Below are 11,537 nucleotides of genomic sequence, written 5' to 3' on the forward strand. Positions count from 1 at the left end.
ACTTACTTTTCAATGTTGAATATTTATTTGTCAATAACAACTATATTTTTAAAGCTTGACAGCTAAATTTTATAATTGATAAGTAAATGTTTAAATTTTGATATGTATTACAAGTTACCACTCAAAAATTATCAAATAAATGTTCCATTGCAGCATTTTTTGCTAATAACAATGGGCAAAAAACACTGTCATGGGATAAATAATCGTTTCTCATAAGATTTTTTAACTGTAGAATCTGCCCCACTAGAATAACAATAGACAAAATACATTGTCATTTATACCCCTAGAATATTTTATATTTTGAAACAACCTATACAAAGTTATATATTATATTATCAACTACAAGTTCTTATATTGACAAGCATATGTCCAAGACTAGTTGTAACCTCTAGTGTCAACTTGTAATCCATTCAACTTTTTTTAAAAAATATATATAAATATTCATAAATTTGCAAATCCACATCTCATATTAACAAACCAATATTCAGGCCAAAAAAAAAAATTAACAAACCAATTTCTCATGAGGAACTTCCAACATTCAAAATGGTGTCCATGGAAATCAAGGGCATTTTTTACTTTTTAACTTGAAAATATAATTTTACGTGAATCCTTTTCTCCTCCAAGAAACTTCAAATTCTGTTGGATATTTCTGTAATTTTCTTCCCTTGAAGCTCCTTCCCCCCCCCCCCCACATATTCAAGGTCCTAGTTGAGTTCCCCATTATTTAGTGCCTGTTTGGATAGGCATCTATAATCAATTATGGGAATCTAAACCATGATTTTGGTTAAAAAAAATTAAAAAAAAACTGATCTATTAGACCCCTGTTAATTTGGATGGTAATGTATATTTTGTTCACCTACCAATATATATCCCTCTCATATATCCCCCTTCCTGCTCGTCGTGGATGTTTCTCATGTGCTCCTCTATTCGTCTCTATTATACACATAAACTACATCCTACAAATCTCGTAGAATGGATATGACTAGCCAAAAAAATATCCACTCTAATTGGTTGATAGACATTGGTTATATGTAAATATCAAAATTTGATTGGTTTGTTTTAGTTAATATGAGTCCAATTATAAAGTCCAGGTCATTCGTTTAGCATGCAGTCCCCCCAATTTTCAAATTTCATTTCGATCGAGTGTAAGGTAATTTGCTAATTGCACGGGAGCATTAATGACATCCGCATACACCTTGCTTATTTCTTTTCCTCATTTCTCCATGTCCTATCATTATTCTCATCATTCGTATTCAAATTTTAAATTTCAGAATAATCCCATCAAATCTGTTCTATTGTTTGACCCTCTCCATCAATTTTTTCCCATCAAAATGGGATTCTTTCCTCTGTTTTATCTTTGTCTTGCTACCTCAATGGATTTAAATTTTATCTTCAATCTTCAAATAAAATGAAAGAAGTTAGAAGAGGCACACCGATCCTAGGGCAACATAGAATGCATCAGTGCCAAAGAGGTCGACAATGACGGCAGCAGGAAATGAGGCATCAAGAGAAACAGAGGGAGTGGGCGACGGTGAGGGAGCTGATTGTTTCGATCTTGGTGGTGTCGATTAGGTCAGAGAGTGAGACAGAGGAAGAAAGGTGAGATTTGAATATGATTCTTTTATCCATCTATTGCTTTTCCCTTGTTTAATCTCAACTTTATCTCTCCCATTCTCTATCTTGGATTCAAATCTCAAAACAAAATCATATCTGTTGTTCTCTCGATGGAATTATTTTCACTCAAAATGGGATTCTCTTTCTCGTTGGCTTCTACTTCTCTTGCCGCCTCAAACAGATTCAAATTTCATCATCTTCAAATAAAATGGAAGAAGTGAATTTAGGAAACCTTCCCTTCAATTTCATCATTCTTCATAGTATTTATGGATTATCTTGGTTTTCCAATCTTCTATCATATTACCCTCAAACTGTTGCTACAGTGCCAGAAGGTTAGTTTTTTCTAATTACTTCCCCTTTATTTTTATGCCCTTCATATATCTTCATGTATTCATATTTTGTTTGTCTCTTTATTTATTTCTTCTTGCATTCTTAATTTTGACTATATCTTATTAGTATTTTGACTTTGCATCTTTCACTGAACATCTTTCATAGCTCTTCTTTCTTTTGCAAGGAGAGTAACACCAGAAATTATGACTGGGAAGAGACCTCTGTTGGTTGGATAGATGTCTCTATGTTGATTTGGGTGATTTAGAAATTATAATAGCCCTTCTTTCTTCTGCGGGGAGAGTAAACACGGAAAGTGCAATTTATGGCTTTAGTGCTTTTTGCTTGATTTTCTTAACGAGAGGCATTGATGACTATATTAGGATCATAAACAACTTCCTGCAAGTTGGTGCCCACCTTCAAGGGACAAAGCGTTGTATCGATTATATGTAAGCAAAACTCATCTTTCAAGACAACATCTTAATTAGTCTTCTTTTGTGCAGGTACTATAGTGATTTGGCATCATTTGTATTTTATTCATTTCTGTCTGCTAACTTTCATGTTTCTTTTACTACATATGAGCATATTAAGGTTATAGCCTCTTTGTGTTGATGATTAAACCTTCATTGGTTACTTTCTTTTTCTTTTGATGCAATTTTCTTGAGTTTCTCTTCCTAAAAAGCGAGAAATCAATTAAAATAAATAAAAAATAAATTAAATTCTATTAGCTAATAAAAAAAAAATTCAATCACATCTAAGTTGATCATCCCATGAAAAGATAAAAATCAATCAAAATAAATAAGAAATAAATTAAATCTTATCAACCAATCAAAAAAAATATTTAATCACATCTAAATTGATCATCTTGTAAAAAGATAAAAATCAATTAAAATAAATAAATTAAATAAATTAAATTCTGTCAACAAATCATACAAAATATTCAATCACGTCTAAATTGATCATCCCGTAAAAAGATAAAAAATAATAAAAATTAATAAAAATAAATTAAATTATGCCAACCAATTAGCAGAAAATACTCAATCACATCAACTAATAAAATAGTAATATTAATATTAGATTAAAATTAAATTGATTATATAAAAATTAATCGACCAATGGGAGAGGATAATTAATATTATATCGAAGTATGTTGACCAATAGGAGAGAAGAAATTCGTAACCAATCACTTTCATTATACAAGATTTGTAGACATATATATTGATGATTAGTAAAAAGTTTGAGATTTTTAGAATATGGAGGAGGATAGTAAGTTTTTGCCATGCTTTAGTAAAATTTTAACATTATATGTATAAATGTTTGTATCTAGATTACTTCTCTTAACTCTCTCATGTAAAATCCATGCAATGCACAGGATTCAATCTAATTTTTTAAAATAAGGGGTTATGTTTGAAAAACAAGAGATGCCTCGAAAAAAAGGCCCGGGGGGAAGAGCACTAGGTGTGTATTTTTCAATTAAATTACCCAGTTATGTCATTAGAGACAGTAATTTAAATGGATCAACCTTATTCGAATTGAGTTTAAAGTATCTTACTCCTTTTAAAAAGTCCATATAGTCAAGCCCAACCCTAACACTTTTAGGCTTCGGGCTTATTCGAGTTAGCCCGAATATCTAAAGCTTTTTAAAAGTATTTTTCTTTATTTTTTGAATTAATTTTAATTTTTAAATAATTCTATTAAGTGTAAAATATTATCTTAATTTTAAAAGAATAAAATAAAAAATAACTTATCAACTTTATATTTAAGTAGCTCTGTTATTATTTATTATATTATGTATAATTTATTTATGAATGTTTCCTTTACTTGTAAATTAATGTCTTAATTGTTTAAATATTGCTCTTATCATAGTCATATATAAATATTTTATATATTTTAATTGTTATATTATTTTAATTATGATTAAGTTAATCTCAATTCAATCACAGTTAGACTACTAACTTAAAATTATTATCTTAATTAGTTCAAAATTTTTAATAACTTTTGATGAATTGTATTTTTCATTTTATGAATATAAAAAAATTGCCATCATTATATTATAAAAAAATTATTTAATTATGATTAAAATATTATTTTTTTTAAAATTATTTTTCTTTAACTTTTTATATTATTTAACTCTTACATATAAGGAATTCTTACTCTAGTTTACTCTTAATTTTTAACAAAATCTAGCATGGACAATAACCAAGTAATTATTTAAGAATATTATTTTATTTATTATGTTTATCTAGTAGTAGAGTTGGAAATTAATACATGCCTAAATTTTATTTTTAAAATTATTTTTAATTTTATTTTTACTTTAAAATTAATTATCTTAATTTATAAAAAATATAAAATTATTTTTTTACATGCAAATGATTTATAGGAGTCAAATTTTTTAAAAAAATATATTTTAAATATTATTTTGAGCTATTTTATTGATTAAAAATAATAAAATATGAAATCTAACTATTTTTATTTTTTTAAAAAAATAACTATGTTAAAACACTTATATATATAGTATTTTGATATAAAATGATATAAAACTTAAAAATTAATTAATATTTATCATATTTTATATATTTTTTAAAATTTATTTTTTTATTCGGGTATTCAGGCCTCAGGCTTGGCTCGAACAATGAAAAATTAATATTTTTTTAAGCTTGGATTTAAATTTTTTGAACGGCTTTAGGCAGACCTATCGGGTTTGGCCCAAATTATCGACTCTATATGTTATTACTAAAGATCTATTAACAATGTAAAAAAAAAAAAAGCACACCTAATCCTGATCAAGCCTCAATGGAATATCATGATATATGATTTAAATTGTATACATGTACTGCCTCCACTAAAAAATTAAAATATTTTTAACTAATATTATCACCCTCCTAACAAAATAGTCACTTATCTTTAAACTAACACCATCTTTTTTTATTTATCATTGTTTAATAGGATGTTTTACTCTAAAATAAATATAAAATGTCTTATATTTTTTAATATATGTTCCCTACAAACAACAAAAAATACCAAGCGTGTTAAAGACGCTGAATCTCAAAGGATAACAAAAGGTTCCTAAGCTCTCTTACCATAATTTGCCCCGATGCAATGCAAAAATGCAAAGAGATCAGAATAAATGAGTGTTTGATTAATAAGTGTACTGAGTACAAAGTTGTAAAGGTTTCAAAGCTAAAAATACTTCTAGAAACTATCTGAAAATGCAGGAAAAAAATGATGAAAATATTAATGGATGTTGATGATTGATCGTCCATCCTTTTTCTATAATCTTCTACTCCTTTTATAATTTTTTAGTTGAGCTTGTTATCCTATGAAATTTAGAGCTTGCTCACGAAATATTAAAGATTCATTAACATGGCCTGTGAGATTTATGGCATGATACACCATATCCTTTCAACAATCTTGTATGTCTAGTTATCTCGAGTCTTCAAGGCTAAGTTAAGCTTGCGCATGGCACGCTTTTCTTTTCTATTAGTGGACCATGTTATGCTCCTTGGATCAGTTGTGTCTTAAATCTCAATTCTTCTTATTACATTGACGTTTTAATTTTAAGCTCAAATAATATCTAACTTTTTTAAAAATTACATTACAATACATAATTTAATTAGAATAGAGAAAGATAGTTGCTTTTTATTGTAACCAACCATGTTTAATTAGAATAGATGCCCTCTCTTAACCGGGATTTAAATTTTAATTGGTTACCAGGAGCGAATCCATTTCTAACGACCCAATCCTCATTAATACAATGCATAATTTAATTAGAACAGAGAAAGAACTCTCCATTTACACACCCGCGCGCAGAGACTGAAAATATTGGCGGGGATGCTAATGATTGCCCAACGACTGATCTTTACAAAACAAATATTCAGCCAATCGATAACCCGTGCACGTTTTATGTCGTTTAAGTTGTAACAACCTCATTGATTAATATATAAAATCTCAATTCGGTTCGGCAGGCAAATCGTAGACGAGCCTGGCCAATGCAATGTTCTCACGTATGACGCTGCGCGGTGGATTAAAAATAGTACCACATTAAGTGAGCGATTGACACACGCGCGCGCGCACTCGCTTAACTTATAAAATATTCTCTTACAAACCTAAACCATTCACCAATTAATAATTTTTCCTTTGTTGTCAAAATGTCAATTGGCTCCCCTTAATTTAAATTTTTATTCTGGCTAAAATAGTTACCTAAAAGTCCCAGCGCTCTTTAAGAGTACTATTTCCAGGTAATCCTTCATCCAAATATACATTTTATGTTATCTGAATGCATATATGGGTGGCATGATACTTGACTCAGCTTGTCTATTTTGGCCTATGCATCTTTGTGATTTGTCTTCCCTTCGTACTCTATTTTCACTCCTGCAACACTATCTTCCTCTGCAAGTAAAGTCATCTCTCACGCCGATCCCGTTCCGAAATCTCCACGCGCGCGCGTAGACCTCAACGTGCCGCCATGCAAAATGTCTTTTATGAAAACCCATTAAGTATTTGTAAGAATGCGCAATCTCGCATCATCAGAGCCGTCTCTCCAATATTCATCTTACTTAGAAACTAAAAAGAGACCCTCTTTTCATATATGAACCCCTCAATCACACGCAGCAGTTGCAGTAGGAATTAGTTCATCAACTCTCACATGGCTTCTTCCAAGTCTTCCTCCTCACCTGCTCATCCGTCTTCTATGCAAATACCTTTTCTTATCTGTCTTCTTCTCATCTCTCTGCTCCTCCTTCTCTCTGCCCTCTCACTTAAGCCCCAGAAATCCCCACCTCCTAAATTCACCTATCGCCTGCTTCGTCACGAAGAACAAGAAATCGCAGAACCTCCGGCTTGGTTCGATTTCATAGCAAGACATCTAAAGACCGACAGGGTCAGGGTAGGTCTCGTTAACATCGATCAAAAACTCGACGCTAGCTTATTACAACACCTGCCTCCGCGAGTAGAGACAGTGCCTGTCAATTTTGATCGTGTTGATGAGAATTTGAAATGGAAAGACTTTTTTCCAGAGTGGATTGATGAAGATCAGAAACGGGGCCCACCGAGGTGCCCGAGAATGCCGATGCCGGTGGCTCGCCGGGATCTAAATGTGGTGGTGGCCAGGGTTCCGTGCGGGAGGAAGGATGAAGGAGTCAGAGACGTGTCAAGGTTACAGGTAAACTTGGTGGTGGCGAATCTGACGGTGGAGAGTGGGTGGTTGAATGTTGACTCTCATCGAACGGTGTATGTTGTGTTCGTTGGGAGATGTAGTCCCATGATTGAGATCTTCAGATGCGATGATCTGGTAACGCATGAAGGCGAGTATTGGGTGTATAAGCCTCAGTTATCGAGGCTCAGGAAACTAACGCTTATGCCTGTAGGTTCATGCCAGATTGCTCCCAATTTTGCAGAAACAGGTATGTTTCTGGTTCTCTTTTGATTAGAATCACGTTTTTCAAGTTTTGTTCCTTTCATCTGTCTTTGCCAGTAGGTAGGATGATCGACGAATTATATTATATATTAATGACTAAAATGTACAAAATCTTCTTAAATTTTAAAATAATTATATATAACCTCTTTTATTTTTAAAAATTTAAAATTAATCCCTTAACTTTTAATTTTATTTTACAAAACTTCTTATTATTAGTTATATTTTTTTTTATGACGGTTAAAATGTCATTCAGCTAAAAAATATTTTTAAATAAAAATACTATATTGTATAACTATTTATAATAAATTTTTTATATTTTTTAAATAATTGAGGCATTGATAATAGCCCAAATATATGTTATTATCACCATAAAAAATTTTAAATATTTATTTTTATGTTAGTTTTTTATATTTTTTTGTTATCAATGGTGTATATTTTTTAGTATTAAAAGATAAATTAATCTAACATGGTAATATTTAAAATTTTAAATATTTTAACCATGTATATTACGTTAATCTAACATAAAAATATAAATAAAAATTAATTTTTTAAAATAATAAAATCATGCACCGTTGATAACAAAAAAAACATAGATAAACTAATATAAACATAAATATTTAAAATTTTATACAATGATAATACTTTTTTTTTGTAATTGATACCTCAACTATTTAAAAAATACAAGAAATTTATTTTAGATAGTCATACAATATACTCTCTCTATTTAAAAATATAAGACATTTTCAACTAAATTTTACCCTCAATAAAATAGTTAATTACTTTTAAATTAACCTCATTTTTTATATTTACCCATATAAATATAAAGTTATTATCAATAATAATACTTTTAAAAAAAGGTAATGATTATGCTTTGAAGGATTAAAATGTCTTACATTTTTAAACTGAGAGAGTAATATTTTTGTTTAATAACTTGTTTTAGCTAAACATGTTAATTCTCATGAAAAAATAAAATAATTAAATAGAGAGTTTTGAAAAATAAAATTAAAGATTAGAGGGGGTTACTTTTTAAATTTTTAAAGGTGAGAAAATTATATGTAATTGTCTCAAAATTTAAAGAATTTTTATGTATTTTAACCTATATTAATTATGAGATATAAAATCATATCTCCATTTGACTTTACCCGGTAAGGTGTTATCAATTATATCAAATCAAAGGGAAAATATTAACAAAGATTCCTCGATCAGATTTATTATAAATCAAAGGCCCTAATTTTTTAAAATTTTATTACAGTTTAAAAGTTTTGATTTGATTTTAAATTTTAAAAAAATAATAAATTTTTTCTTGTTTATATTAATATCAGAACGATTTTATTTTATTTATTCATTTATTTAAAATAAAATTAAGTGAAAGTAAAGCAATAAACAAATAAAATAAAATCATAAATAATAGTTTGTAAGTAAATGAATAAAATATAATATAAAAACTAACAAGTTGTCTTAAAATATTTTAAACACTTGAAATGAACTCAAGTGAAATAGAGTAATAAATAATATTTTATAAGTAGATAAATAAATAAAGTAGGGTAATAAACAATAAAATAAGATAGTTATGATGTTAATTTGAATGAGGAGTAATTTTATTATTTTTTTAAAAAAATTAATATATACATATATATATATATATATATATATCAAATCACAATCTTTAAACTATAGTAATATTTTAAAAATTTAGAGGCTTTGATTTAAAATAAATCTGGTCAATGTCGTTTAATTTATTGATATTTTCCCTAAATCAAATAAATTGACCACAGAGAAGATTATATATATATATATATATATTAAATATTTAACGCATAATCATGGCACTGTCAGGAAGGTGTATTTATTGCAAACGTCGACCATTTTCTACTTCGTTCAGCCTCGCGTTGATCATTTTCTGGATTACGTTATGTAGCTGTTTTGGTCAACATTCTTCATTAACATTCAAAGCAAACTATTGGTGATGGAGAACAGTCAACATACAATGCTCCAGCTAATTTCAATCCATGCGTTTCTTCTAGTAATACTCAACCTAATTAAGTACTACCACCGTCCTTCAAATTGTATGGTGCGAGCTGGTCGAGCATCTTTTTTCCGATATACTTATACTCCTCCCATTACTTATACTCAACCTAATATGGGACATTTTCAGAAGACATGTTTGGTCTTATAAAAACACCCAAAGAAGCATTTATTACCGCTTTTCTGTATTGTCCTTTTTTAATGTTAGTACTCGCTCGTTTTCTCAATAGAATGGGTTTAAATAAGGGCACAGTTGTCTTTGGGACAAAATTAATGAGTTAGTAGTCTCTCATTAGTTCCAAAAAAAAGTCTAGAAATGCTTTATGAAAATGATAGTGAGAGATTAAATTTTAATTATGCAACAAAATATATTGTTGCCAATGCATAATAGTAACTAAAAAAAAAAAAACCCTTGAGTGTAAGGAGTTATGTACATTACAGCTGAGTTTGGATGGTTTAAATTAGACATTATTTGTATATTGCAACAGAGGTAAATATTGAATTCCAGTTCACCTTAAAAAAACGTAGCTGCTTTCTTTCTTTCACCCCTATTCTTCTCCACAGGACCAAAGATTGTATTGAGAGGTTTTGTTGCTCACGCATGTGTAGTTCTGCTGCAGGTAAAGAGCTAAGGGGGCATTATATGTCACAATCAGCCCAATTGAAGAACAACAACGCTACCATGCGGGCCCCGAGAGTAGCCTACGCCACAATCCTTCACTCTTCAGAAGCTTACGTTTGTGGCGCAATAGCTTTAGCCCAAAGCATCCTTCACACCCTTAAACACTATCCCCTCAAGCCCAGCGCAGACTTAATCCTCCTTGCTGATGAATCCATCAGTCCCAAATCCACAAGAGGCCTTCAAACCGCAGGCTGGAAGATCAAGCGCATCAAACGCATCCTCAGCCCCTTCGCCAAAAAGAATTCATACAACCGATGGAATTACAGTAAGCTGCAACTGTGGAAACTCACACAGTACGACAAAGTCATATTCATTGATTCCGATCTCCTAGTCCTGAAGAACATCCACGACTTCTCCGCTTACCCTCAGCTCTCAGCCGCACCAAATGATTTCTCGTTTTTCAATTCTGGGTTGATGATAATTGAACCATCCCAGTGCTTGTTCGACGAGATGATGAAGAAAAGATTCGAAGTGGAGTCGTACAACGGAGGCGATCAGGGCTTTCTGAACGAGATATTCACGTGGTGGCATAGATTGCCTTCGAAGCTGAATCACCTGAAGTTTCACGAACGTCGAGGGAACAAGGATGCAGAGAAGGAGACGGAACTGGAGGGTGTTTATGCTATACATTATCTGGGATTGAAGCCGTGGATGTGTTATAAAGATTATGATTGCAACTGGGACCTGAAGGATCACCGTGTGTTTGCGAGTGACTTCGCCAACAGGAAGTGGTGGCAGGTTTATGAAAAGATGCCCAAGGATCTGCAATCTTACTGTGGGCTGACCAAGAAGATGGACGAGAGATTGATGATGTGGAGGAGCAGAGCCAGGAACTCCAGTCTGGACAGTGGCCATTGGAAGATTAAGATTAAGGATCCCAGGAGGAAGCATTTTGTAGGATGAGGTTTGAGGCCGATCCTGCCTACATTTCTGCCTTTGCCGTTCTTCTTCGTTGATTATAATATAGTGCCGTTCTTTTTGGCATCATCTTATGCCACGGCAAGCTTCGGCAAGGAAAGTACCAATTCCCCAGATTTTCTTTTCTTTATTATTAATGAGTATATATATATATATATGAGTCACAGGTATTTTTGATTTATATGACTTCTCACCCTGACTAACGGAAATTATGTTGGACCTCTTGTCCGAGATCCATTATTTCTTCGCTTATCAATCTTTGTTCCGTACCACGTGAAGGGTGGAATATGATAAATGGTTTGACGTCAATCTAATACAATGACGACCTAGAATATACACGAGTTTTGTGCTTCCTTTCAAGTCAGAAGTAAATGGACTGTCAATTTTTCATAAATAATGTAATTTTTTTACAAATTTATATTGTGTATATAATTGATAAATGGAGGAAGTAAGCTCTGCCAACAACTAAAAAATATTGCCTCTAAAATATTTAAAGCAATGTGTACATAATTTAAATATAAGAACAGAATTGTAACGGTGCTAACACAAATACAA

At 30.9% G+C, this 11,537-nt stretch overlaps 1 protein-coding gene across 1 annotated transcript; it reads left to right on the forward strand.

Annotated features, from left to right (window-relative positions):
* The first annotated feature begins 6,451 nt into the window (after positions 1-6,451).
* LOC129301589 (putative UDP-glucuronate:xylan alpha-glucuronosyltransferase 4) lies at positions 6,452-11,222 on the forward strand. Its single transcript, XM_054940145.1, has 2 exons — positions 6,452-7,343; positions 10,003-11,222. Exons 1-2 carry the CDS (start codon positions 6,587-6,589, stop codon positions 10,965-10,967), a joined length of 1,722 nt encoding a protein of 573 aa, XP_054796120.1. The 5' UTR covers positions 6,452-6,586; the 3' UTR covers positions 10,968-11,222.
* The last annotated feature ends 315 nt before the right edge of the window (positions 11,223-11,537 follow it).

This window comes from Prosopis cineraria, unplaced genomic scaffold (assembly GCF_029017545.1).
Source record: "Prosopis cineraria cultivar Desert tree isolate PC_DT_omini unplaced genomic scaffold, ASM2901754v1 PC2237, whole genome shotgun sequence".
NCBI lineage: Eukaryota > Viridiplantae > Streptophyta > Magnoliopsida > Fabales > Fabaceae > Prosopis > Prosopis cineraria.

Bases quoted from the DNA above. Each gene is read 5' to 3' on its own strand.
- LOC129301589 (XM_054940145.1), top strand. From the start codon at position 6,587: ATGGCTTCTTCCAAGTCTTCCTCCTCACCTGCTCATCCGTCTTCTATG. The intron at 7,344-10,002 runs GTATGTTTCTGG...GTTCTGCTGCAG, and splicing joins TCCCAATTTTGCAGAAACAG to GTAAAGAGCTAAGGGGGCAT.